Genomic DNA, 27,817 nt, shown 5'->3' with positions numbered 1-27,817 from the left:
TTGATTAAATGGGTGGGAGCTGCTGTGGAGGATAATTCTTGGGAACTGTTATACAAGTTAAGGTCTGTCTATCCTCACTTGATAGGCACTGTCTTATGAAGGTCACGAGTGCCTTGGGGGCAAGGCCTTGAAGAGGAGGAGATTGTCACGGGTGCTTGGGGGCTAGGCCTTGAAGAGGAAGGAAGGGAATACGGGGTTGCTGTTGAGGGAGGTGGGATACTAGCATCTCAGAATGCGGGAGAAGGGAAGGCTTGGAACTGAAGGGGGTTGAGTTGCTGTTATAACTACTTTTTGAATAAAAGAGGGAAGTTAGTTACTTAAGTGAAACGGTGCACTTTGGATTAATTGGTGTAGTGTCGTTTAGTTTACATGATTGTGTGTTTTGAGCCTTGAGTGAAACGGTGAGTTTTGCCTTAAGGGTTGTAGTCTGCGTTTTATGTGTCAGTCATGGTCGTTTAAGGCCATCTTCATGCTCTGCGGGTATAAAAACCAGTGCAGATCAGTTGTAATTGCTCATTCATTGTTCATTGGAATTTAATACAATTTGAAGGTTGGGAATTCCTCGAAAATTCCCTGTCAAGATTCACGAATGGAATCTTGCATTTGAGCATAATTTCGTGTACGGGAGACTCATTCTTTTGTGAGGGATCTGTGCATTGGAAGATATTGATTGCTGTAGTGTTCTTGTTAAGCAGATACATTACACCAGCCTCGTCGTTGCAGCAGACTTTTTTCATGTTAATACAAAAAATTTCATATCATGATCTCCAAAAAAAAAAAAAAAAAACAACAAAAGACTGATATTTGCACAACATGATTTCTTCCTCGTCGTTCTTTATTGGATGGGACCAGCCAGGACTCATGGTAACAGATCAGATGGTGAGGAAGTAACCACAGATTTGTGTGGAAGGAGAAAAAGAACTGAGCAATGGCTATGCAGCCACAGTGACCGCTGCTCCAACTGCAGTTAGTGGCAGAAGCAATTACAGCAGCTGGAATGGAATGGAGTTCGAGAGAGAACTGAAGGAAAATTGTCCCGAGCCCCTCCTTTCCCTTCTTTAGATAATGGTACTCCTGTTAGTCACTTTCACTATGGGAGAAGTATCTCTGAGCATCGAATGGCTGCTTCAATGAGTTTGTATCATGTAAATCAGAAGCAGCTCCTCCATTCATAGGTGCAAATGCTGTCGAAAAAAAAGAGAGCATAAGAATGCATGAGCATTGCACAAGAAGCTTGAATGGTCAAAAGGATTGAGTAAAAAAGAAAGTGTGCAGAAAGAACAAAGGCCCAATCATCCACGACTTTAGATGCCAGTCACATGATAACAAAATCCTTCCTCTTTGTTTTACATAACATACCATCCATACTGTTTCTACTGGCATCTAACGATGGTTCTATATCCCGAAAATGTAAGTTAGCTGATGTGTTGGATCACTGTCAACATTTCATTTCAATACTCACCAACTTTCTTTGCAGTGGCACACGCTAACAACTTCAATGGCTCCAACATAAGGAACAGTGTAGCCCAAGGTTGCAACGGAAACCAAAATCAAATTATTCTATTTCTACCACAAAAAACATCTTATTCTGCTAGATTAGATTGCAGGGCAAGTGAAATAAGCAATTAAGCATATTACAGCTAGAGGTGCGCTGCGAACAAATAAAAAATAGCTTCTTTGCAGACACTAGAGGAAGTTGAGTAGTATGTTTAGCCATGGAGTTATATACACATTTTAGAACATGCCAAGAGTAGCGTATCAATCATTTTCATTTGACAGAGGAACATAGCTTGATAAATCCCTACAGTCAAATGTTCTTCCAGCAATTTACAATTATAAAGATTTGCAGGACAGAAAAAGGAGTAATTACATGTTATCTAACTGTGACTTGGGTCCAGTTTGATTTGCCAAATTATGGCAAAAAAAAGTTGAAATTTACTCCAACTCAGAGGTCACATCCTCTAATATCTTTTCAACCCTAAATCATTGGAGTTCCTAGGCCTAACCCATATGCCTCGAAAGGAATTCCACGAAACACAATAGCAACCTCATTAAAATCTAAATACGTTAAACTCGTGAACCCAAACAAAAAAAAAGCATACTATCAGACATCAGCTGGATGAATGCAACTTGATCCAAACCACGAATAGGGAAAATGTAATCAACCCAAAAAACTTACAACGAGATTTCAGCAAAATGAAACAGATTGATGACCAGAGGAAATGAAGTCCATAAGAGTATAAATCCCAGCAGAAATATTAAGCCATTCCCGTTGGAGCATGATTAATCTAGGAAGAAGTACAGTACATTCAGCCATACAAGGTTGCAATCATTCTCTTATGAAATTTTGTACCTCATGAAAATGAGTTTCTGTAGGTCAGGCTTGGCTTGGGACAAAATTTTATCAATTTGAAATGTTTGGTAGTTTGAGAGTTTTAAAATTAATCAGCAAGTCAGGAATGTCATGCCCTTTTTAAGTTCAAAAGCTTTTGATTTTTTCACATTATAATTTTTCTGCTCCCACCACCCCCTTCTCCCCTAGACAAAATTTTATTTTATCCATTTAGCCATTACACATTGGTGTGTCCCGGATGTAGGTACTAAAAAATATTCATAGGATCCAGAATTGTATCTAATTAGCTCACTTATGTTTGGGAATCTCATAGGACAGATTCTAATGAAACCTAGTGCTAATTTATTTTGCCAAAAATTTACAACTATTTGGCGATTAGTGGCAAGCTCACTCAAAACAGTCACGGGGCACTTAACCTTTATTTATTTATTTTTTATAAGTACACAGTTAACCTCAGTTGCATAAAAGAAAATTTTGCAAGCTCACCCACAAAATGAAAGGATATATTTTACTTGAGCTTGGACTGGCTACACGTTAACAAGCTGATAAACAAATCTAGCTCAAGCTGACTATTGATGGTCCATTAACCAAGTACAAGGGGTCAATGAGACCAAAACGGGGAATAAGATTATAAGCAAGAAATAAACATAGCTCATACACATTGAGCCTACCTTTTTCTCTCATTCTTTTCTCTCTGTCATATTCAAACTTATCCCGAATTTGGCTGACCCTTTCCCAGGTATCACCTTCCTTGTTCCTCCTGAAACCTTGGTCCTGCATTAAAATTCAATCATTTGTGCGATACTGTCACAAGTAAGTAGACTTAAAATGAAAGTGATCAAAATGCTCATCTCAATCAAAGCATACTTCAAGCACGGACACATCCGTAAGTCTAGTAGCAGAATTTACAAAACTCAAACTGCACCATTCTTGCATAAATAACAGTTACGCTATAGACTGAAAATTTTATTGTCTCTCTTTTGAAATATTCCCCCTGTAAAACCAGGGAATGACATGATCGAGCTGGTCTTTTCCATGACCATATAGCAGTAGATATTACTACTTTCAAGTGGCAGTTGAATGCTCTTGCAGTAATATCACCTAAATGAACCACAACTAACAATAAGCTATTTCTTTCTTCTTAAAGAGTGATATTCCAATCCAATCCACATAACCACTAGCAATTGCAAAAAAGAGGGGGTGTAAAGCACAGCATCAGTTCTGTAACTTTACCCTCCACAAAAAAAAAAAAAAAAAAAAAAAAATCTGAAACTTTCGTGCATTTCATAACTAGAAAATAGAAAACTTTTGTGGCTGAATGAAGACGATCGATGTACAAAGTACTTTCATCGGGTTGCCAATTCTCATTGTAGGTACAATGCTATCGAGTTACTTCATTCTGATGATCGTGTTATTGAAGATCAAGTTGATATTAAGAACCATGTGGTTCATTATTATGAAACACTTCTATCAGAACAGCAATCGTGCAGGCCAAAACCTGATGGGCTGGCTTTTGAGTCTATAGATATTCCGAGTGCAAATTGATTGGAGAGACAGTTTGAGGAGGAGGTGCACCTTGTGGTTTAAGGGATGGCAAGGGGCAAAGCCCCAAGGCCAGATGGTTTCTCTATGGCCTTCTTTCTAGAGTGTGGGGATGTTGTAAAGGGAGATATTATGAGTGTTTTTCATGAGTTCTTTGCCTAAAGAAAGTTTGAGAAATGTCTTAATACGACTTTTCTTGCTCTTAATCCTAAAAAGGCGGGGGCAACGGATGTTAAGGATTTTCGTCCTATTAGCCTTATTGATTATCTCCAAAGTTCTTGCTAACTGTATGAGTACAGTCATGGAGAAAATTATCTCGAAACCCCAAAATGCTTTTGTTAAGGGCGTCAAATTCTTGATTCAATTCTTAATGCAAATGAATGTTTGGAGAATAGATAGAGAATGGAAGTGGCACGCATTTTATGTAAGCTGGATATGGAAAAAGCTTTTGATCACGTGAATTGAGATTTTCTCTTCTATTTAGTTGAGAGATGTGGTTTTGGGGAGAGATGGTGTTTGTGGATAAAACATTGTGTAACCACGGTTCAGTTCTCTGTTTTGGTTAATGGAACCCCTACTGGTTTTTTTAACAGTTCGCTAGGCTTGAGACAAGGGGACCCAGTCTCTCCTTTTCTTTTCGTTATTATTATGGATGCATTTGGTCGTATGTTGGAAGCTATGGTTGGAGCTGGTTTTCTATCATGCTTCTTGGGGGGAAGCATGAACAATGGCTTCATTAATGTGTCCCATATTCTTTTTGCATATGAAACTTTATTATTTTGAGAAATGGACACGGGTTACATTCAGACGATGAAGGCTCTATTGATATGTATTGAATCTATTTCTAGTCTTAAGGTGAACCTTGGGAAATCTAAAATGCTGCCCATGGGTGATGTTAGGAATATTAGCAAGTTGGCAAATATTCTGGGTTGTAAGGTTGCTTTATTGCCAATGAAATACCTGGGCCTTCCTCATGGGGACTCTTTCAAGGCTAAGGCCATATGGGATGGGGTTGTGGAGAAGATTGAGAGGAGATTGGCTGAATGAAAAAGGTTGTACTTGTCTAGAGGGGGATAAACCACTCTTTGATAGAGTACACTTTCTAACTTACCCTCATATTTCTTATCTTTTTTTCCTTTGCCAGCAAGTGGGCTAATTGTATTGAGCAGATTTTTCGGGCCTTCTTGTGGGGTGGAATTGGTGAGGAGACTAAGTTCCATCTAGTCAAGTGGAATAAGGTATGTACACTGATCTCTAGTGGAGGGTTGGGAATTCGTAATTTGAGAACCTTTAACAAGGCACTTCTTGGGAAATGGTTATGGAAGTATCATCGAGAAGGGGGGTCTTTTTGGAAGACTATTATTGATTTGAAGTATGGGGGCTTGCGATGGGGTTGGTGTTCAAATGAAGTGAGAAGTGTGCATGGTGTTGGTTTGTGAAAGTATATTAGAAATGGATGGGAGGATTTTACTTGGTTTATTAAATTCAAGGTTGGTGATGGTGCAAGGATCAACTTTTGGCATGACTTATGGTGTGGTAATTCAGCCCTAAAGACCACATTTCCCTCTCTTTTTAGATTGGCTCTTAATAAGGAGGCTTCGGTGTCTGAGTTGCTGGATCATTCTAGGGGGTTCCTTTTGTGGAATGTTTATTTCAATAGAACTGTTCATGATTGGGAAATTGGAACTATCTCTGATTTTTACAGCTTATTGTAGTCCTTGCAATTTGGTAATTATGAGGTGGACAGGATGCTGTGGATGAAGATTGGGAATCAGAAGTTTTCTGTTAGTTCATTGTATAAGGCGTTGTCAAGCCAAAATCATACTTCGTTCCCTTGGAAGCCTATTTGGAAAAGTATGGTGCCACCTAAGGTTGCCTTCTTTGGGTGGACAGCATCTCTTGGGAAAATTTGGACGTTGGATAATTTGAGAAAAAGGGGTCATGTCTTTATGGAATAGTGTTATATGTGTAAGAAGAGTGGTGAATTGGTGGACCATCTTTTACTTCATTGTGAGGTGGCAAAAATGTTATGGGCGGAAATCTTTTATAGAATGGGTAGTGCCCAAGAGGGTGGTTGATTTATTTGCTTGTTGGCAAAGGTGCAGGTCCAATTCAAAAATTGAGGATGTGGTGCTTATTGAAAGGAATGGTCAAAGTTTTGAAAACAAGGAGCATTCTCTGGACGAGCTAAGAAGTTTCTTCTTCCATACTTTATTTCTTTGGGCATCATCTTGTGTACTTAATGGAGCTTGTTTCAACGACTTTCTCTTTCTAGCTTCTTTTTATGTAACTAGGAATATGTTATTTGTATACCTCCTGTGTACTTGGGCTATGCCTATTTACTACTATTAATAAATTGTGGTCTTATAAAAAATAAAAATAAAAATAAAAATGTATCATAGTTATATCTTCATAGACCCAAGACTCCTGTCTCAGAAAATCCATTCAGGTCTGCTCGTGTATACTTTTTCGCATGCAATGATATGACTATGTCCAGAGAACTTGTAAAGAACATACCACTTGCAATTAAGTGTTAAGAGCTTGAAGGTCTGCTTAGAAGTTGTAAGTCAGCAGATCATTAGGAACTCTGTCTACAGAAATCTACTTACAGCCAAAACACGCATACTCTCAAAGTATGCTTTTAAGCAAGAAGCATAATAATCTCTCAAAGAATATAGATAATCTCTTGCCCATTAATTTCTTACAGTATTTACTATTTACCAATAAAAAAAGCAAGAAGCATATTGAAGGGTTCCTGTCGTAATCCATAGCCAATTCTTTAAACTAAACCTCAAAAAAAATGCAAACAAGAAGCAAACATAAGCAAATTCAAACCCATACCTTCATTGGCTCAGCAGCAGATCGCCTGCTCCTGAAACACAAACAAAAGAAGCTAAAATCTCCATGGAAAAACTTCACATACTCTCACTATAGGCAAATCAAGACTGACTTAATAACAGCTGGAATGTAAAAAAAAGAAAAATAAACATAAACCAAAAAAGCAAACGACGTAGAGATCCAAAACCACAGAATACACGCAATGGACTGTGAAATAATCTCCATCCATCAGTCATAGAACTACAGTTTCCTCTTCCTCTCTTTCCCTCAGTTCTCTATAAGAACTACGTTGTTTTTATCATTGCCCATAACAGCCATAGAGCGTGGAAATAGAAACCTGTATGGGGTAAAATCCTGATCATCATCTTCAGCAGACTCATAGTTAGCATGATCTTGTGCAATTCTCTTGGAGTAGCCTTCATCCCAATACAGCCTCTCCCAATTTTCTCTAAGCTCCTGATACAACTCCATGTACCTCTTGCACCAAGGTTCATGCTCCTTCACAATACAATAAATTCCAGAAAATGTTAGTGTACGGAAACGAAAACCAGAAAGCCTTGAAAAGAAGAAATCTGAGGACTCTGACAGACCGATTCCTTGAGGACGAGGCGAGTGCGGCGCATGAACTGCTCGCGCAGCTGCTTGCGGCGTTTGTTGGGGATATTGTCCCTTGGTATCACAAACCGCTCGCGCGGCGGCACGTGATCGCCTATCTCGTGCATCTCACCGTCCACTATCCACCACTCGGACTTCGCCTCCCCTTTCTTCGCCAGAGCCAGCGGCGAGGCAGGCCGCCGCCTCCTCGAAGAGGGTCCCGCGTCGGGGCGTGCCGAACGGATTTGCCGGACCGCGGAGCGGAGGCGCGGGACTAAGTGCTGAAGTCGTTTCGTGAGGGAGAGCATGGTGATTAGCCTACTGGGTGGTACCGTGGTAGTGTGTTTCAGTCTTGAGGGCGGGCTTGGATTTCGGCAGGAAATTGGAGTGACTAGACCGGTTTATTTCTGGAGGACCGCTTCCGAACCGGTCTAGAGTTTATCGAATTTTGAGGAGGAACCCCTAATCTCAAGACGATCTCAATCTGACGGTCAAGAAGTGTCTCTCTGCAACTTACTCGTTTCCCGCTCTTATTTAGTCGGCGGAATCACAGAGAACGGAAGGGAAGGGAAGGGATTCGAGAAAAGAGAGGAAGGAAAAATATGTGTGGGAGAGCTCGTTGTACGCTCAGGGCTGATGACATCCCTAGGGCTTGCCACCGTAACGATGGGCCCGTACGTACTGTTCACATGGACCGGTTGGCCCCAGTCTCTCTCTCTCTCTCTCGATTGGCACCGATTTTCTCTCTGTTGTTAGGAAAGGTTTTAACTGCAAGTCGTTGGTAGATTTTTGAAATATCGGTTCTGGAATTAGTGAACGTTATACCCTTACTATGTTCTTGCGTGTTCTCTGGAACCAAATGGCTGTTTTGACTAGAGGTGTATTTAGCTGCTGTTTCTCATTGATTGAAATAGGTACCGTCCATCCTACAATGTTTCACCGGGACACAATTTTCCTGTTGTTCGTCGGGAAGATGGAGGTGATGGTGATGGCGTCGTTCTTCATTGCATGATATGGGGACTCGTTCCCAGTTTCACTAAGAAGACCGAGAAGCCCGATCACTACAAAATGGTAATTATAGTTAAATAAGCGTAAAATTTTGATTATGAATGCTCTATCGAATTGTACTTTTTGAATAACTTGTTTTTCCTATTTTTCTCTGCAACCTTACAATTTGATTTCTTGCATTGCAGTTTAATGCCCGATCTGAGTCCATATATGAAAAGGCTTCTTTCCGGCGCTTAGTCCCGAAGAGTCGGTGCCTTGTGGTAGTAGAAGGGTATTCTCTTTTCTCATATCCATAGCTTTGAAGAGAATTTTTTATTTTGTTGAAAGGATTTCCTGGGATATGGTTTTTGGCCATCTACCTAGAAATGTTCACCTTTTGTATCTCCATCTACATTTGTTTTCTGCAGTTTAATCTGTGTATATTTCTTCAGACATTCCACGCTATATCTTGACTTCAATTCGTTCTCCAGATTCTACGAGTGGAAAAAAGATGGGCCAAAAAAACAGCCATACTACATCCATTTTAAGGATGGTCGGCCTCTCGTTTTTGCTGCTCTGTATGATTCATGGGAAAACTCTGAAGGTAAACCACTTTTTCTGTTTCTTTCACATCTTTGAGATGTATTTATTGGAAGACTACCGTAATTTAAAATTTTTAGTATGCTTAGCTCTAATAATTGATATATTCCTTGTGTTAGATTGATTTCAAATTCGTTAGTGAATCAGATGTCTATTATGCTTTCAACAGATGTAGTCACTCTGGTTTTTATGTCTTCCATTTGTCACTGATTGTTGGTGTTTGTTTGCTTTAGTTGCCTTCATGTTTTCCCCTCCAATTGGTGTTTGTTTGCTTTAGTTGCCTTCATGTTTTCCCCTCCAATGAAGCCTAATATTTTAATACACTCACTTCAGATAATTGTATAAGCGTATGGTTTCCTGCAGGCGAGATACTCTCTTCATTTACTATTCTTACAAGTTCTTCATCTTCAGCTTTACGTTGGCTGCATGGTAAGCCATTCTTATTTCAAACTGAGTTGTTTTTTCTTTCCTTGTCTATATGTCATACCTACTCTACTAAAAAGATACCTATTAAAAAGATACTCAAATGTCAATTAAAATACCTACTTTTTTTTTCTTTTGGTTTATTACAATTACAATTGAAGTATCCACAGATGTCATAAAATCAGAATATGCAAGATATGTTCAATTGGAAGTTGTGTAGACTCTTTAAAATTCTATTTCCAAAATGAACAATTAAATTTGAAGTAGTTTGGAGCATAATGAGCGGTGCTTGCTTCCTACAAAAGATGTATTTGTGGTGCATTTTTACTTGCCTTCTGCAACACTGGCCAAGTTGAATCCCTTAGATAAATGGACTGTCAGTATCCTTGTAGTTCTCCCTTTTATTAATATTACTACCATAAACAATGACCTTTTGAATTTATTGTCTTTCCAAATTAAATATATATAAAAAGAATCTGACCTTTATATGGGGAAAGAGCTAATCAGTTTTTCGCTGTTTGAAGTTTTAACAAAATCAGTAGGAGTCATGTAGTTGGCCTGCTCCTTGATTGCCCAAGCTGATGATAATGATGAAATTATTATTATTTTTAAATTTCAAGAAAATTGCGGTAGACAAGTTCACAGATTACAGTATCAATATGGGTGTTAAGCTGGATTACCTACTTGTTTCAAATTCTTTCTTTTAAGAGTGTAAAGCGGGATATTTACTTTCCATCTCTGTCCATGTTGCCAGACTTTGCCAGAGTTGAGTGGTAGTATACTAATTTTTTTTATTGATCTAACATTACAGACAGGATGCCTGTTATTTTGGGTGATAAGGGATCAATCAATACATGGCTAAATTGTTCTTCATCTTCCAAGTTTGATGATGTGCTTAAGCCATACGAAGATCCAGATTTAGTAAGAGCTTTATAAATATAAGAAAGAACAAGATTTTTTATATTAATATTCGCCACTTTTTAAGTATCCGTGGAACAAATATTTCAAATGTATATTCTTTTCTGGCTATCTCCAGGTCTGGTACCCAGTAACACCTGCAATGGGTAAGTCGTCTTTTGATGGACCAGAGTGCATTAAGGAGGTGAGGCTACTCGGTGTTGTCACTAACATGTAGTCTTATCATTTTGGAGTCGATAAATTTGTTATTTAAAGAATAAAGATCTCAAAATAACGTATTTTAAAGGGTTGTTTCACATAATGTGTATGCAGTCTGGGATTTGGATAAATCCAATCTAGATCTCCAATATCTATAGTTGCCATTAAAAGACTTGAATTAGGTGTTTGGAGTTGATGTATCTATTTCTTCCTCTTAATTAGGGGTTTCCTCTCGAATGCTTCCTATGTACTTGGGTTATGTTTTGCTTATCAAAAAGAAAGAAAAGACTCAATCAGCCGTTTTCATTAAGTATCAATGATTTTTGTGTTCCTACTCTCTCTGGCAGTGGAACTCATGGAGATTTTTCTGCTTTTGGGTCTTGCGTGAATGTATGTAGGTGAAGAGTTGAATGTGATCTGATGACCAAGGTCAATCGGTGATCCATGAGATTAGGACTCGACCAGGGGTGTCAATAATTTTGGAGTCTTTTTGTTTTTATTATTATTGAGTAGTATGCTGTGAATTGTTTTGCTAATGCATTGTCATTTTACTTGGTTTTCTGGGGGAAAGAACTACATAATTGTTCGTGTTAGAACTATTTCTACTTCATTCTGTTTGAATATTCGTGATTTTTTATTTATGACAGAAGAAAACCTTTAATTGGTGGGTTGTACCATTTCTGTACAGATACAAATGAAGTCGGAGGGGAATAATTTAATTTCTAAATTTTTCTCGAAAAAGGGAATTAAAGAAGAGCAAGAATCAACCATAGAGGAGAAAAACTCTTCAGCCGAAACTTTCAGGACCGATCCAACTAAGAGCTTGAAAAGAGAGACTGATACAGAGGACAACACAGCAATTTCGTCCATTACTGATAAAGGAGGCCAAGACTCAAAATCTATTACTATACATTCTGAAGATGATGCGACAGCTAAGTGCCAGGTAAAGAGAGACTATGAGGCGTTTAAAGCTGGTTTAGAGCCAATGACTGATAATACTGTTAAGCAGTGCTCAACTCCAGCAAGGAAGAAGGGAAACGTGAAGAGTGCTGGTGACAAACAGCCCACCCTACTCTCCTATTTTGGTAAAAACTAATGTATTGGGTCTCTCTACGGACCTCCTATGTATATGCTGCAACACGTAAACAAATGTTGTAAATTTTGTAATGCTTTCTCACAAACCTGTTCTTCAAGGAAGCAGAGTTTTCAGTTTGTGTCAAATTGTCAATGTAGAAAACCCTCCGATGGCTTTTTGGTATTTCATCTTTCTCCCTTAGATTATGGGTAATGATACACTTAAACCTCATTTACTCCTGCTTGTTATCAAGTTATTTTGTTTTTCTCTTTTTATTATTTGAATCTGGATTAAAAATCTTAAAACATGATTTTTTTACATTATCTAGAAGAAAACAAATTTAACCAACCAATCAACCAACTTAATTATGTAATTGAATTAAGAATAAATTCAATTTTATAAAAATTGACTCAAAAAATAAAAGAATGAATTTATTTTTAATTAAATTATATGATTATATTAATTGATTGAATTTATATTCTTCTAGATTATGCAAGAAGGTCATTTTATGAGATTTTTAATCCAGATTCAAAAAAAAAAAAATTGAATAGTAAATCAGTAGTAAGGAAAATTTAAGGCTATCATTACCCATCTAATTTAGCTGGGACATTTTTTTCTTGTTTTGTTTTGATACTTTGTATCCAACTGTTTGAATCTCCTTTTTTTTTTTAATTTTTTTTGTGAAAAAGAAAAAAAAAAAATTGACTTATCTCCTTTATATATTTTATTTTTGGTCGAAAAAGCAGTCCAACCTTGGACAAAGATTCCAGGCATGAACCAAAGCCAACTTCAACAGTTGCAATTTCCCTGATAGCAATTTCGTAAATTGAACTATGTTGCCATATCACCATATACACTACAATTTTGTCCGATTCATCGATTGGAGAACTTCTGGCAGTACTTACAACTTATTGGCATCCCAGCCTAAAATACTTGCCTGAAATCTAAAATCGAAGCAACAAGGGTAGCCTTTTCATGGGCATTCCCATGCTCAAAATGAAATGTACCACATGCATAACTTAATGTTATTCCTAAATTAGGACATTTGAGCATACATGTCCCGTATACTTGAGCTCTTGCCTACACACTTATCATCAATAAAATCTTGTTTACCAATCAAAAAACAATTGCAAAATCGAATGAAGAAAATAAAGGGGTACAAAAAATGTTTGGAAGGAAAAAGTAGATGGAGGTCATGCCCACAAGAAGAGCACGGAGCTGCTCTGCAGCAAGAAGATCGATATAATTAGTCTAATGTATTATTACTGTAAATTTAATAATAACTATTAATAATAAAAGCCGAAACCAGTTGCATGGGGAGTAGTCTGATCTCATTTTTTTCCCCATGAAAAACTCTTGCATGGAGTGCCTACTCTCAGAAGAGACTGACAAATGAGAAAGAACACTCTGAAGAATAGGTTTGAGATATTGCTGGTAGATTGATATGGTAGATATTCCTGCGACCCATAAGGATTTGAAATTCATCTGGAAACTTCAGTCCTTTGACAATCACTTTTCCCTGCAAACCAAGTGAGACGTATGATTACTTATAAAGGAATCCATACAGAATATCGCAGTGTTGGAAACCATTAAAGCAGCAATGACTCTTCAGGGAATTGGCAACAAGAAAACCTCAAATTGCCTCATTATTTATTCATTCATCCAAAGCAAATAAGTTTAAAATGGCCCTATATAACTAAATTAGCTAGTGCGTTTAGATTTACCATTTTGAAGATATAACTTGATTCTTTCAGGATGGGTAGTTCTTCCTAACTCATTTAGGATGGGAAGTTCTTACTAGAATGTGCTAGTACGGCAGTCCTAGATAGTGAGAAAATATGAACAGTGTTAATCATTCCGGCTTAGGGATGTAAATGAATCAGTCTATTCAATAATCCGTTCGGTACTCGCTCGGTTAAACTCAAATCGAACTCAACTTGTGAAAAGAAAAACTTGTTCGTGAAAACAGATACCCGCTCGATTTGTAAATGACACATACTCGACTCGACTCGACTGAGATTCGTTAAGGCCCGCTCGTTTATGCTTGAATCAACTCGTTAGCTCGACTCAATTAAAACTAATTCATATATTGATGAATATATACATGCACCTATGTATATATACATATATATGTATTTGCTAATAATATAAGCATACCTTTTTATAATTAAATATTTAATATTTAATCTAATTACTTATGTCTATATAGTAAGTGAATATACTTCATAGGTATATTTTATAATTTGTATAATAATTAGTCGATAAAATTTAATAATTTCCTATATTAGTATGTGGGAACTATATATGAAATAGATATATGCTATCATATTAAGTGTATGTATTAATAATACATGCAGGCATATAATATATTGTTATTTTGGATAAATATCAACTAGTTAGATATTAATTATTTATAAATTTTTTAAAATTTTATAATTCAATAGAAGTTTTACTTGTTAGTTGTATAAATTCAATATTAGATCTTTTATTTTTTTATTTTTTTAATTTATTAATTATTAAATCTTATTCAAAAAATAAACAATTCAAGCTCGAGCTCGGCTCAGTTTGAACTCATTTGTGGGACGAGCTCGAGTTGAGAGTTTAGCTTATCGAGTCGAGTTCGAACAAAGAATAAAAAAAAATCTCGAGCTCAGGCTCGAGCTCGAACTCGAACTCAAGTATTTTGAGTCGAGCAGAACTCGGCAAGCCAAAGATGAGCTCGGCTCGACTTGATTACAGCCCTATTCCGGCTTGACAGAGAAACCAGCAAGTGAATGCAAAAATTACACTATCAGTTGCTCTAAGAATTACCCTCCCTCCCTCCCTCCCTCTCTCTTTCTGTCTCTAAGAAGCCCCATCATGTAAGGGATTCCCATAAATCGAGATCTTATTTCCAGATAGAATTAGATATGCCATCTGATGTAGATAAGCTATGCTATTAGCTACTGCAAGTTCCAGTCTCGTCTCAAATAAAGGAGTACACCAATTGTATATGATTCATGTAATGAATTGTACAGGATTTTGAAAGTCAGAACGGCACGGGCACAACATTAATGCCAAATATTGACGAAGATTAAGCAGTTAATATCAATAGCTTCACAGATTGAGCAGTTAAGATTAATGCTATCGTTTCAGTCAAGTTGAAGCCTATATGAGCAACCAAGATGAGAAAACGTAATGATACATACCAAAATGAAATATCTAAAGCTGTGAAAATACATGCATATTTAATTCTATTATACATAATGCAGACCCCAAACAAAACGAAGGAAGACTAGTAAACTATTATTCCATACCCTGTTACTGATAAAAAAAAATTCCTTACCCTATCATGAACCAAGGAACCCCAGCAATCCTCTCTTCTTCAGTATACGTGCCTAGCGCTATTAAGTATGGACCCAAGAGTGCCCAACACCGCGAAAGCCAAAAGCGGGCTCACGTCCAACGTATCAAAGATGGGTGGGATTATATTCCGGAAGAGGTTCAAATAAGGATCGCAGAGGTCCCGAATCGCCGATAAGGGCTGACGTTCCCAGGGAATGTTAGGGAACCAGCTGAGCAAAACCCTAACCATCAAAACCCCACTGTAGATGTCGAGCCACTTGGCCAATCCCGCGGCCACCACCGTCAGCGGCGTGTTCAGGTACCCAGTCGGACGGCCCTTTAGAGCAGCGAAGAAAAGCGGCCCGACAGTGCGGAGTAAGTTCCCCTGCAGAACGGCTTGTTCGGTGATTTTGGGAGCAAATTTTTCGAAGAGCTTATTGAAAAGGGTCGAAAAGGATAAGGCTATGGCTGCGATGGTGGTGAGGGTTTGGGTGAGCGGGGACTGAGAAGGGAGCTGTGGGGTTTTTGGGGGAAGAGTGGGGAACGCAGAGGAAGCGGAAGCGACAACAAGGGTAGGGTTGCGTTTGGTTGGGAGGCGGAGAGAGTTGGGGTTTGGGGTGGGGTTGTGGAAAGAGAGGAGATGGCGGCGAGGGGAATGGAAGGAGGGTTTGAGGTTTGGCGGTGGGATGAGAACACGGACGAGAACCGCTTGGGAGGTGATTAGAGTCGCCATTGTTTGTTTCTCAGGAAAAGAGATTTCCTGATTGTATATCGCAAAACACGGATAACGGATACCTAAATAACAACGAAGATGGAGACACAGAGTAATTGGATTATAATTTTTGAAAAATTATTTAGATCAGTCTACTATTTACATCAGCCTCAACACACTTAGTGCATTGAATAAAAAAAAAAAATTATTATTAAAAAATTATTTTATTTTATATAAATTTTATATTTATTTATTTTTTAAAATAATTATACAACACTTACACACTCACGATTATAAATATCATTTTTTTTATTTAGCTATATAAAATTATGAAGTGTGGAAGTGTTATATAATATTTTAAAACAAATTATTATTAAAAAAAAATTTATTTTATATAAAATTTTTATTTATTTATTCTTTCAAAATAATTATACACACTCATGATTATAAATATCAATTTTTTTTATTTATAAGTGAACATATTATTGATAGGTATAATTTAATTTATAAGATTTTAAATTTTTTTTATAAATTAAATTTTTTCATATAAACGACATGAAAATTGTGTTTTACAATTTATAGATATAACTTTAAAAAAAAACAAAAAATAAATAAATAAATATTTAGTTTTTGGAAACAAATAGAGATGGTCTTTCATTAGGATGCTTGCCTTAATAGTTAATCCTACTTCCTCTAAGTATCAGTGGCTAATCAAACCTTAAAATGTAATTCCTCGTAGAATTTAATTGAGTCTTCATTCCTCTACGATTTCATTATATCTTATTTCTAGTGGGGGGAAAATATGCTTTGCATTTTCTATTTTTTTATAAAAGAATTTAGAAATGATAAATAACACTTGACTTCTAATTGTAACCGTTCAGATAAATAATTGACAAGCAATATAAATCTTGATAATAGAATATTTAAGGACTGCATATTATTATAAGATCAAGAGTGCAATGTATTAATTCAAACATTTTGATGTTATGTATATATATGTTTTTTTCTTTTAGAAAAATTCTACTCAACAGTCCTACACCACACATTTACTGATGAAAAATAATAAAAATGCACATCAACATATATGTGATGTAAGACTGCAGAGTAGAATATTTCTAAACATCAAATGTATGGCCCGTTTAATGTCTTAGAGTCATTGGTGGGATGTGTAATATTAGACGCATGATCCTTTAATGGGCAAAATTTAAAACCCAAAGTCCTGATTTAAAAATTTGGCCTATACAAACAAGATGTTTATGTTTATCTTTGAACATTAACCCAAATCATTTGTCAGTTGTTTATTAGTTTAAGAATAATTTTATTTGAATGTTTTTAAGTTACACACCATGTCCTAATAGCATAAGTTAATTTAGAAGATAAATTTTAAAATTTGAATCTTACAAATTTTATAAGAATATATTATCTCATAGTAGTCTTAGGTGTTAGGATATAACCAAGAACACTAGCCCTTTTGCTGCCTAAAATTAGGGTGGCTCTTTCGAATGCTTCCTTTTAGTGTATGTGTCTTGGTTCAATTCATTCGATCGGCATATATAAGGTAGCCAATATTATGCAATGCGCTATTGCAAGGAAATCAAAAGATGCAATAATAAGAAGAAAATTACCCAAAATGATGGTGTTTGTAAGGACATTGTCTTTGTTTAAAAATGAAGCGATGAATCGAATCATAGGCTGATTGTTTAAGAACGAAGAATTTTTACTCTTTATAATGATTCAAATGAACTTATATTTTAAAAGGACCAACAATATTATAATTAGAACTCATTAAAATTATTATAAAGAATAAAAATTCCTCGTTCATAAACAAATAATATCATATCTAACAATACATTCACTACATTCCTCTGCACAAATCTAGAATATTACATAAATGTTATTTCATTTAACAATGTTTGGTTTTCTTCTTTCATTAATCACTGCATTCGGTATGCAATTTGCTTGCTCCATTAGAAGGGATTGCGCAGCCCCTCGTCACACAACTTTACAAGAAAATAAAAAAGTACAAGAACTGAAAAAAGCAAGCAATAAAACAACAAAACCCCACCCAAAGGAAATGCTGTCGGTAATCAACACAAGGGAAGAAATAGTTGGGGACGTAGAAAGGGTGCTAAAGATCGATAATAAGCCTCTATCAACAACTCATTTGGTGCCATTTCCATAATGATCTTCTTCAGCATCTTAAGAGAACCCGGCATGACCCTCCATTGCACCACCGGCCTTGGTCCTAGGCAGAACCCTCGCCGCTTATTTCCTAGTCGAATGGTGGTACCCTTCCACTGCCTAAGTGGCCGTCGGCGTTGCCGCCACCACCCGACCATCATGGTAGAACTTAGTAACATAGAAATGGTTGGTTAAAGAGCAGAGCCTCTCCTCAACATTGCTAACTTGTGCTGTTGCTAGGCTGTATGTGCTTTGTCCATGCCCAACTGTTTATATATAGGGTGCCTTAAAAATGGAATCATTGATGTTAATCATGAGGCTCATAATGGCAGCAATTATAACAATTTAGTATGCAATAAAGTATTTGCCGTGATTTTTAAAACCATTTTGTTGTTTGAGCTTGTGGTTGTCATGATTACAAGAGACGGGCTTCTGGCCATATGAAAATGAGAGAAATTGAGCCTTTTAGGTGAGGTGTACTACCCTTGCATGTGGCACACTAGAAAGGATAACCAAGTTCAACTTTACTAACACCCCCTTAGTTTAATGAACAATAAGTTGAAAGAGACATAAATAAAAAGAATCAGATTCCTAACTGGCATTTAATATTTAAAAAAATAAAAAATAAAAGAGTTAGTCTACATACAGTTTCCAAATGGGAATTGTTCATACAAGTCCATATATTTATGTTAAAAAAAAATTTAAAATTACAATAATATTTTTTTTTAAATGATGTTTTATCCCATTTTATCCTCATTCATCATAAGACTGCACAAGTAGTCTCCCACTCAGGATTGCCAATAAAATTTTTCAAAATAAAATAGGCTTAGGCTGCATTTGTTTTGACATAAAATGAGAAAATACTTTTGATCGAAAATAATTTTGAAGGAACCCACTCTTTTTTTGTTGTCCGGTGAAGATCTGAAAATTGTTGTGGATAATAACTTCAGGTGTTCTGCTGGCCCAAAATCATTTACCACGCCTTTAAAATAAGCATCATAAATAGCAAAAATTGTAATGAAAAATTATAAAATGGACCCTAAACTATAGATAAGTTTCAACTTGCACCTTCAAGGATGTAAAATATAATTGCTTCTCAATTATTTAAAGTATTGCAAACAAAGTATTTGAACGTTTCCTTAGATTTTCCTTTTCCTCTTTTCCTTTCTTTTAAGTTTTATTTTTTCATTTGCCTGTAGATGATATTAAAATACAAAGATAAAGAATATGAAAGAGAGAAACTTCTGCAGTACTTTAATACCTCAGCTTAAGAATTCCTTAAAATATGGTGCTAGCCTAATGGTTAACGTTTCGGAAGAGGAAACTTTTGAAATACTAAGATTGTATAACATTCTTGTTACCAGTTATTTGCAACACAAACACATAATCTGAGTGACTAGCAGTCATACCAGTGATGAAACTAAGGAAATTTTTAGTTCAAAACGAAGCGAGGTATGCAAACAAAAGATGCAGCGTAATGAAAATATCATCTTGCTTCAACAGCTAGAATTTATAAACACATTTACACTAATGCTACAGATTCTAGTAGTCCTGAATTCTCAAGTCATATGATTGATTCCTAACATAGATTGACGAAACATAGGAAAGGGCATTATATGAGACATGCTATTCAATAACAATAGGAGTTGCCAAACTCTCACCCTCAACCTTGTCTAGAAATTCGGACGGGATGTCACCTCTGAGAATGTGGACTCTGAGTATGATTTTCGTTCTGCAGGACTCCATGAGTTCAAACACACATGCATCTCCAGCCTTGAGATCATTGTCATCCACAAACGCTTTCCATCCAGAATCAAGCCATTTCACAGTGTGTGTTCCTTTATATAACATCTCCCAGTTCTTTCCCCGATAGGTCAGAACCGTGGGGATCACAAGAGGAGGAATTATTCGATTTAATTTTACTGGAAGTGCCTATAAATCAACAGACATTGATTCAAACAAATTGAGTTGAACTTAATTTCATGAATAACTGAGCTCAATAAAGGGACTACAACTATTAAACGGAATGTAGCCTTGAATCCCCCTCCACTAAAAAGATAAAAGAAGGGTTTGGCAGGAACCAAGATTATCTTATCACCAAGAGTGATCACAAAATGTTGAGTATGCAACCCTATAGAGTGACTATCATTTGCCAATCATATTATTATACTGTCTCTTACATTTTTTCAGATTCTAATTTGTCTACAGCATTGAAAACTTTAACATTCTAATAACCAACTCTCCTAATTTTATAGGAAGTGTGAGACTAATAGTTATGAGAGAATAAAAGGTGAGGTGGGAACTGAATTTGGTCAATTGTAACACAAAAGTGGAAGGTAGTTTATCTATTCATTTCGCTTCTAGTTATTTTTTTTCAGCCCGATAGTTCAAACGAATGAAATTAGGAGTGCAGATAATCAAAGGGGCTAATTACCATTTGATACCGGGGCCTGACATGAGATTTTGCAAGAATGATGTCACAGTATGGGTTCCCTGAAAGAGGCAAATATTCATCCCCTTGCAACGTAGTTGTCATTGGATTTGTTTCAGGTTGTTCTGGTGGATCCTCCATTTGGGATATGCTACTTCGATGCCTGGGTTACCTGCCAAAGAGTCCACTAGAAAAATGTATGTTAAGCTGTTGACTATGTTCCAGATAAACATACACTCAATTATACTAGAAAGATTGTTTTCATCATACACTATTCACTATCACACACTAAAAACAAATGTAGGTGGGAGTGAATAGTGGCTGATCTTATTCCTCGCTATACAAAGATGGCACACAAGTCGCGCGAAATAGTTCCAAATTCAATAGCATCCATGAGAACAGAGAAAATGAAATTTCAAAATCAAACACTGCGTATAGAAAGTTACATAAAAATTCGGGCTAGCTAGTCGATATATAGCATCAATGCAGAATGGCAATATTATTCAGACAGATGAGTCGCCACAGAAGGAAAAACAAAATGAAATATGGATTAATCAGGAAAGCTCAATGGGCAATAACAAAGTATTAACGAGGAAAACGGAAGATTGAGAGCACCCAGACGAATGAGTTCAATCTTATTTGAAAGAGCCGGTCATAGACAGAAACCAACGACTTCTCCCACGAAAGGAGCATTATGATTCCAAGTGAAAAACGCGACATTAGAATGATCTTGCATAAACAAAAGAATCGATACTTGTCCATCATTAAAAAATAAAAATAAAAACCATGAAAGGGAATGTCCTGCTCCATATTGGTCAACCATATTGACGTTAAAAGGAGATAGAGACCTAAAAAGGAGTATTTACAAGTAAGATAACGAAATTTCAATTTCTTCAGTGTATCGAATGCATTTTCTTCAACATGTCAATCATTTGCATTAACCACAACCTGATGTTTTCACCCAAATGGAGAATATAAGAGAAAATAAGATCCAATCAGAGGCGTTTAAAGAAAATAATTAAGCGGAAGCAAGAGAAATTTGTAGGGCTGATCATATAGGAAATAGAAATAATGAGGTGTTCCTCAGGTTTCTGGGAAACCAAACAGGGAGTCAAGTGAAGGACGGTCCACTCACCGATGAGACTTGATAGAGATGGCTACTCTCTCTCTCTCTAGTCTCTGCTGCGAGTTCAGGGCTTTGCTCTGGACATCTGCACACAGAGCGAGCAGGCTTTAATCTGTTGACCTATTGGGTCTTAGATTGATGTCTCGAGAAAAAGGAACCCAACCCAGCAGAAGAACACTTTGCTTAGTTTAGGGTAAACCTTTTAACACTTTGTATTATAAATATTAATATTTTTTTTAATTATTATTTCATACTCATTCTCATGACTAATGATTCTCTAATCATTATGGTCTTATTATTAGCTTTTATTTAGAAATTCCGTAACGTACGTACGTTTGATGTTAAGAATATTTCATATTATTTATAAAAAGTAATAAATTATTATTTTTTAATAAATTATTTATGAATAGTAGTTAAATAGTATGAAATAATCTAAACTCTCTAAAAATCATAAATAGACGCTCTCCATTTTCTACGTACAAGTTGCCAAAAGTTAGTTCTTATTTTTCCCAATTTCAAGAACATAGTTTCATCATTTTCATGTTTTTAATTAGCATATATGAGAAATATTCAAAGAATATGTTCTATGAAAAATGTGAAGGGTACAAAAATATATTTTACTACAAGGCGCTTTATAAACTAACTTGACATTATCATGTCAATCACAACATGACTAGCGTAATAATTCATGTGTCTAGCATGATAGGTCAATATTAAAATAAAAATTATAAAAATAAAATATCAAATAGCATATTTCAAAACATCTAGGTAACTAATTTAATAAAAAAAAAAAAATCTTAAGTGGCAATTGCTGCCGCTACAAGGGATTGGCGGTTGGGGTGATCAATCCAACCCAAACTTCCACGATTTTTTTTCGGGCTTATTCAAGTGGATAATAACCCGATTTTTAAAATCCAGATCAAGATCCGAATCCGATTATACACCCCTATTACAAAGAATTATTGACTACTATACTTGAGATGAGCGAGTTGCGCCTTCTTCCGATATATGCATCTCTTAAATCAGATTTTCTATTTAAAAAAAAAAAAAATTGGAAACTAGTCACTAGTAGTACTGTAGATGGAATATAATAATTTGCACACTTTTGTGACATTGTTCTTCGAATATTTTTTGTCAGGATATATCATTGTACGTGGTTCTAAAATACATGATGTCAATGTCTATTCTCAAAAAGGCCTTTAAGAATTCGAGAAAGTTACATATCTTACTACTATTTTTTAATTTTCTCATGCCAAGTTTGGTGCTATATATACAAGTCCAATTTTCATTTGTAATGATCAATAAGATGAAGAAAAAAGACTAAAATTTAAAACATGATGAGTAGATCATGAATATCTAACTTTTCAAACACTCATTTTAATCAAATATGCCGGCTTAAACATTATTGTCAATCAGAAAAGGATTGTCTCCATTTGGGTTAACACGACATAGTGAGTCTAATTGGGGATTATTCACAATGATCAATGCGCGCATGACCCTTAATTAAAACAAATTAAAGCTACCACTAGTACTCATGTTGAATTATATATATATATATAGAGCTATTTTATATAATTTTCTTACTCTACGTACTTCAAGTTTTGCTAACTTTGGACGGATTGAGATTTCTTATAATTTTATGTTTTAAATATATACTTTTTACAATTCGAACAAAGAATTACATAACATGTATAATTTATTATATTTAATACAATATTTAATATAAAATAAATATTTTAGTGACAACGATTAGATCTCGTAAAAATAAATCTACAAACTAACGTGACTTGATGTGGTACATAATTAGATTATAAAGTTACTTTTATTATAAGGTAGATATAACGTACATATCTTATGAAAGCATATCATTTTGCCGGTTTATTTTTATGAGATATTTATATGGTTGTAACACTTCTCTTAATATAATAGAGTACTCCACATATTATATATGTTATCTCCATGCATCTAAATTGTAAAAAACTAATTTCTCCATTTAATTTTTTAAGAAGGAAATGTCTGATCTTAATTTCTGAACAAACCCTATAAATTGGGTCCGAAATATTGTCAACACTGGTATAAGAGAGAACTGTATTACAGGACTAGAGGGTTACGTACGTACGTAGAAGAGGGCAATTTGCATCAGCCAAGCAAAGAATAATGATTCCTGCATTGATTTCCACACTTAATCGTTAGGACAACGTGATGATGACTGGTACTGCTATATACCAACCCAGCTATTTGATTCGTGGAACATGCATGTGCAATTGTCACCTCAAGTACCCAATCTTCCAAGTTTCATGAGATTTTTCTTTCCTTTTCTTCTACTTTCTTTCTTTCTTTCTTTCTTTTTAAAAAAGAAAAAATAGCAAGTTTCTTAGGGCCAGGGCATTGAATGAAAAGTGTACCATATGAAACAACTTTGATGCCAAAACTTTAATGTAGCTACGTACAATGATCGGAGAGCGTTTTAAGTGGTCGATCTTTTGTTTTGGCACGTCGTATCTAAACTTATATATATATAGGGAAATGCTATGCATCAGCCCCACACCAGCACACACTTCACATCACTTTTTTTTTTTTTTACACTCAATAGGTTGAGTGTGTGCTGGTGTGGGACTGATGCAAATATTTTTTCATATATATATATATATATATGGCCTATTATTAGAAAATTATGACCAATTTATAACTTTATAAATAATATTGGTTTTAATTTCAAGAAAAAAATATCGTAAATTCTTGTTTTAATAATTTGAGAGTTTACAATAAGATAAACGTACAACCAGTACTTGAGAAAAACCTTACATTAATATTTTATTTTGAATTTTTTAACCAAAATTAAATACTTTTAATTTAATATTTTGAAACCTTCGAGAATATTTATAGAGGGATATTAATTAATGGATTGACATGATTCCATCCATAATTTTGCAACCAAAACCGTTACCCAATATGTTGGGAAGCTAGACGGCGGCTGTCGAAGCTGGAAAGACGCTTCTCCTTGTTGTAAAATGTAACGCTATATCATTACAAGAAAATAAAATTATTTATTTTGTGATCAATTATTTTTAAGAAAAATGATTATTTTTTATCAAAATGAATATATTTTTATCGTAAATAATCGTTATCGTCGTAAATAATTTATTATTATTATTTTTTTCTTTCATATTGTTTAGTGATGATCAGGAAAAGCATTTTTTTCCCGAAAAAGAAAATGTATATTAGCTTACATGATATGGTGTGGAGAGGTGAGTTGTAGCTTTCAATGCCGTGGATGAACTTCATCATCTGATCTCCATAATGTTCTTGTTCGAAGAAAGGACACCATTATTGAAAAGTAAAATAAATTCATATGGGATAAGTTCTGAATATGAAGTCAACAAATTAAGACAAACGTGAATATATATTATATATCTCATTGGTCAGATGGAATTCGATTCACTTGGCCAAAACAGTAAGAAAAAACTCTGAGAATAAATGCCAAACAAGCCACCCATATACATTGTAACATTAGTCTCCATGCAGTGAAACTTGAAAACCCTTCCTTTTTAGGTCTATCCTCAGTCTTCTAGCATCATGAACCCCTACCGCACCTAAAACACCCATACAGCTAGCTCAATGAAGAATTATATGTAGGTATATATATGTGTGTGGGTGTCGGTGTTTTTAATGCACAGAAATCAACAGCTCCCGGTGACATTATTGTCGGTCTGGCTTTTCTTCTTCGAAACTGGGTATTTGGCAGCGTTAAGTTCTACCTTTCTGAGTGCAGCTTTGCCGAGATCAATGCCGCAGATGTCGGAGAGCTGAACAAGATAGAGCAGAACATCTGAAAGCTCTTCACCCAGGTGCACTTTCTCCTCCTCTTTCCAATCAGGCAGTCCCTTCGGAACCTCTCCTTTCCACTGGAATATTTCAGAGAGTTCTCCAACTTCACCCACCTAGCGAGGACGATAAATAATCACAACCCCATAAACATGAAACTGCCTTTTTGACCGTTAATTTTGTTATGCAAATGGTACGACATAAAAGCAAAAGGGAAACTGTAAAAAAAAGGTGGGTTCCAAAGATCATAGGTAACAAAACAAAAAGGAAGATATGTTTTGCAAGGTTGGTCAAGTTTGACTCTGGTTAAAAAGCATTCACCTGATAAACTTAATTGAGACTTTAAAAGGAGAAGGTGTATAAATGTTAATATAGATTCAAAAAAAATGGAAGCTCGCCCACTTGCAAGCAGCAGCAAGATACCCCATTAGAAAATATATGGTGGAAACATGAAATCATTAGTAATTTCTTGACAATCCAACTAACTTAAGTTGTATTTAATTTTTTGGGTCAAATCTTCAAGAATCGAGTAGAAAAAAATATGCAATGATTCTCCATCTCTGTGATCATCCCTCTTCATGCAAGAAATGGTCTTGAAACAGATATGAACCAAACAGCCATAAGAGAGAGGAATGATAATTTCAAAAGAGTTTGCATGCGTTTGAGGGAGGTTGCACATACCAGAGCCAGAAGGAGGTTTCTCGGACTGTGGAACTGCTCCCAATCTCTTTCCTTGGCGAACTCAATCATCTTTTTCTTGAGAAGATCGAGAGAAACACTTTCACCTTCTGGAGCCCCAGTCATCTCTATAATCTCTCTTATTTTTTTCCTTCTCAAGAACAAACAAAACAAAATGGGGCAAAATAATAAAAACAAAAGAAAATGAAAGTAAAAGAGAACAAAACAAAGGGAGCAAGAGAAAGAGAAACTGAGCGACAGTTGGCTCAAACCCCAGAAACCAGAACAAGGCTGCCCTCAAATTTTCTTGGGGACTTTGAATATAAAAAGAGCAGCCTCGGAGAGTACCTGTAAAACAAAGGGTTGCTTTGGAGGAGCAAGTTGCAACTCCAAAGCAACGGAAGATTGGTACTTGCGCTTTTCTTTGGGGCTGCAACTACCGCCTATTGCCGGTTAACCTCCCGCGTAAGTAGAAGGACACGTGTCAGTTTCCATATATTCTCGGCTCGATCTTAGGTGAGTTGGTGAGGCTTGTGGCTAAGTAGATTGTAGGGACCACGTGTTCTGCTTCTTCTTTGCTTTTATTGGCTGTTAAAAAAATGTAGAATATACTAGGCATCAGTTTGGTTGTTAAATTCATCGACTCTATAATTTTAACTTAAATTTAATATTTAAATTTTAAAATTTTAAATTATTAAACTCATTTCAACTTAAAATCTATTTACATATTGAACTCTAACTTTTTTAATTTAATATTTATTTATACATGAGACTTATAATCTTTTTTAATTTTTTATAAATACATTTAAACTCATCTTATTATTCAAATATATTTAAACTCATTTTAAATAAATTTTATAAAATTCATTATACCATCTCAACTCACTATCATTCATAATGAATTTAATTTAATTTAACTCAACTCAACATCAAAACGTAATCTTACTCTATATCCATCCATCTCGAGGTGGGACCCTCTTCCCCTGCTTCCTCCGAAAGGTTCCAATCACTCGGTGACGTTTGTATCCGCCATGTCATCACTATATTCATGTGAGTGTGGTAGCCTACTATTGTTGAGCGTATTTCACTAGTAAGAGAATGTAAATTATTTGAGAATTGTCTTAAAAAAGAGTTACATTCAATTATATAAAAGGAAAGAGCAATGCTAGGTACAGTCCTCACTTGGGGACTGCATGTGCAGGCTTAGACTATTTTAACTTTAAAACTTTATAAAATTACAAAATTATCCCTCTTAAAATAATGTTTTATCTCATTTAAGTATGTGCCTGCATATGCAGTCCCCACTTCAGGACTGTAAATAGAATTTCTCAAAAGGAAATATAAAATATAATTAGCTACATGAATCTGTTATATGTAGCAGGTACGTTCATCCTTTAAATATTTTTTTATTATTTATATTTTATTTACTTTTTTTTTATATTTTGATTTTTATCATGTAAGCAAATTCTTTTTGTTGTTCTTCATTTAAAACACATATATTTCATTTTCTTCTAAAAACATATCTTGGAGATCTTTTAAACCAATTTTTTCATATTTTGATTTTATTTTTATATTTTATTCGGTTTATATATTTTTATTTGGTGTGTATAGGACTGAATTATATTATATTGTATATAAAAATATATATGGATATTGTAAATTTATTGGTAGAAAGGAAATATTTAAAAAGAATAAAAAAATTATTTAAATGATATGAAGAAAAAATAAATAAGCTGATATATATTATATTGTAAAAGTCATTATGTAAAATAGAAAATGTAAAGTTTGGTGATTTATTTTAAAGGATAAGATAAATAAAATATTGTGAATGCTTTAAGAAGACTTCTCCACGGTACTTCTAATTTTACTTATAAATTTATTTACAAGACTCATTTGTTAGTTTTTTTAAACTCATTATAAATTTTAAATTTCATGATTTTCAACATATTAATAACTACCATATGAAAAAATAATTTTTTCTTAAGTATATTTAATATTTGCCTTTTCTAATT

General features: G+C 35.2%; 5 protein-coding genes across 10 annotated transcripts; 1 reads left to right on the top strand and 4 right to left on the bottom strand.

Annotated features, from left to right (window-relative positions):
- Window positions 1–636: 636 nt before the first annotated feature.
- Window positions 637–7,665, bottom strand: LOC109020283. Its single transcript, XM_019002713.2, has 5 exons — window positions 7,324–7,665; window positions 7,071–7,231; window positions 6,737–6,767; window positions 3,025–3,127; window positions 637–1,184 (listed from the first exon to the last, which is right to left on the bottom strand). Exons 1-5 carry the CDS (start codon window positions 7,633–7,635, stop codon window positions 1,078–1,080), a joined length of 714 nt encoding a protein of 237 aa, XP_018858258.1. The 5' UTR covers window positions 7,636–7,665; the 3' UTR covers window positions 637–1,077.
- A 132-nt stretch (window positions 7,666–7,797) lies between these two features.
- LOC109020282 (abasic site processing protein YoqW) lies at window positions 7,798–11,734 on the top strand. Of its 4 annotated transcripts, none has more exons than XM_019002712.2 (8): window positions 7,798–8,024; window positions 8,242–8,398; window positions 8,521–8,606; window positions 8,806–8,918; window positions 9,278–9,343; window positions 10,149–10,258; window positions 10,374–10,439; window positions 11,142–11,734. In XM_019002712.2, the coding sequence occupies exons 1-8, from the start codon at window positions 7,930–7,932 to the stop codon at window positions 11,547–11,549; spliced, it is 1,101 nt and encodes a 366-aa protein (XP_018858257.1). In that variant the 5' UTR covers window positions 7,798–7,929; the 3' UTR covers window positions 11,550–11,734. The 4 variants fall into 4 exon arrangements, with proteins under 4 accessions (XP_018858257.1, XP_035541281.1, XP_018858256.1 ...); XM_035685388.1 differs by having other exon boundaries at window positions 7,902–8,024; window positions 9,248–9,343; XM_019002711.2 differs by having other exon boundaries at window positions 7,902–8,024; window positions 8,767–8,918.
- A 646-nt stretch (window positions 11,735–12,380) lies between these two features.
- LOC109020276 (ylmG homolog protein 1-2, chloroplastic-like) lies at window positions 12,381–15,690 on the bottom strand. The gene is made up of 2 exons (XM_019002701.2): window positions 14,854–15,690; window positions 12,381–13,047 (listed from the first exon to the last, which is right to left on the bottom strand). The coding sequence occupies exon 1, from the start codon at window positions 15,583–15,585 to the stop codon at window positions 14,893–14,895; it is 693 nt and encodes a 230-aa protein (XP_018858246.1). The 5' UTR covers window positions 15,586–15,690; the 3' UTR covers window positions 12,381–13,047; window positions 14,854–14,892.
- A 1,693-nt stretch (window positions 15,691–17,383) lies between these two features.
- LOC109020277 (B3 domain-containing protein Os04g0386900-like) lies at window positions 17,384–21,454 on the bottom strand. Of its 3 annotated transcripts, none has more exons than XM_019002702.2 (4): window positions 21,312–21,454; window positions 20,180–20,363; window positions 19,407–19,677; window positions 17,384–18,030 (listed from the first exon to the last, which is right to left on the bottom strand). In XM_019002702.2, exons 2-4 carry the CDS (start codon window positions 20,315–20,317, stop codon window positions 17,966–17,968), a joined length of 474 nt encoding a protein of 157 aa, XP_018858247.1. In that variant the 5' UTR covers window positions 20,318–20,363; window positions 21,312–21,454; the 3' UTR covers window positions 17,384–17,965. The 3 variants fall into 3 exon arrangements, with proteins under 3 accessions (XP_018858247.1, XP_018858248.1, XP_018858251.1); XM_019002703.2 differs by having other exon boundaries at window positions 20,180–20,348; XM_019002706.2 differs by lacking the exon at window positions 21,312–21,454 and adding an exon at window positions 21,125–21,294 and having other exon boundaries at window positions 20,180–20,348.
- Window positions 21,455–24,686: 3,232 nt separating this feature from the next.
- On the bottom strand, window positions 24,687–26,210 carry LOC109020279 (dCTP pyrophosphatase 1). The gene is made up of 3 exons (XM_019002707.2): window positions 26,154–26,210; window positions 25,809–25,956; window positions 24,687–25,243 (listed from the first exon to the last, which is right to left on the bottom strand). Exons 2-3 carry the CDS (start codon window positions 25,929–25,931, stop codon window positions 24,983–24,985), a joined length of 384 nt encoding a protein of 127 aa, XP_018858252.1. The 5' UTR covers window positions 25,932–25,956; window positions 26,154–26,210; the 3' UTR covers window positions 24,687–24,982.
- Window positions 26,211–27,817: the final 1,607 nt, after the last annotated feature.

Source organism: Juglans regia, chromosome 14 (assembly GCF_001411555.2).
Source record: "Juglans regia cultivar Chandler chromosome 14, Walnut 2.0, whole genome shotgun sequence".
Classification (NCBI taxonomy): Eukaryota; Viridiplantae; Streptophyta; class Magnoliopsida; order Fagales; family Juglandaceae; genus Juglans; species Juglans regia.
The sequence above is the reverse complement of the archived record's forward strand: the minus strand, read 5'-3'. Positions and strand labels throughout refer to the sequence as shown.

Coding starts and splice junctions, on each gene's coding strand:
- LOC109020277 (XM_019002702.2), bottom strand. CDS start 20,317: ATGGAGGATCCACCAGAACAACCTGAAACAAATCCAATGACAACTACG. Junction 19,678..20,179: donor TCAGGCCCCGGTATCAAATG/GTAATTAGCCCC, acceptor GTTGATTTATAG/GCACTTCCAGTAAAATTAAA. Junction 18,031..19,406: donor ATTTCTAGACAAGGTTGAGG/GTGAGAGTTTGG, acceptor TCCATTTTTAAG/GCACCCTATATATAAACAGT.
- LOC109020283 (XM_019002713.2), bottom strand. CDS start 7,635: ATGCTCTCCCTCACGAAACGACTTCAGCACTTAGTCCCGCGCCTCCGC. Junction 3,128..6,736: donor CTGCTGCTGAGCCAATGAAG/GTATGGGTTTGA, acceptor ATTTTAATGCAG/GACCAAGGTTTCAGGAGGAA. Junction 1,185..3,024: donor GAAAAGAATGAGAGAAAAAG/GTAGGCTCAATG, acceptor TTTTTTCGACAG/CATTTGCACCTATGAATGGA.
- LOC109020276 (XM_019002701.2), bottom strand. CDS start 15,585: ATGGCGACTCTAATCACCTCCCAAGCGGTTCTCGTCCGTGTTCTCATC.
- LOC109020279 (XM_019002707.2), bottom strand. CDS start 25,931: ATGACTGGGGCTCCAGAAGGTGAAAGTGTTTCTCTCGATCTTCTCAAG. Junction 25,244..25,808: donor GAAACCTCCTTCTGGCTCTG/GTATGTGCAACC, acceptor CGTCCTCGCTAG/GTGGGTGAAGTTGGAGAACT.
- LOC109020282 (XM_035685387.1), top strand. CDS start 7,930: ATGTGTGGGAGAGCTCGTTGTACGCTCAGGGCTGATGACATCCCTAGG. Junction 8,607..8,766: donor TGCCTTGTGGTAGTAGAAGG/GTATTCTCTTTT, acceptor ATATTTCTTCAG/ACATTCCACGCTATATCTTG. Junction 10,259..10,373: donor CATACGAAGATCCAGATTTA/GTAAGAGCTTTA, acceptor GGCTATCTCCAG/GTCTGGTACCCAGTAACACC.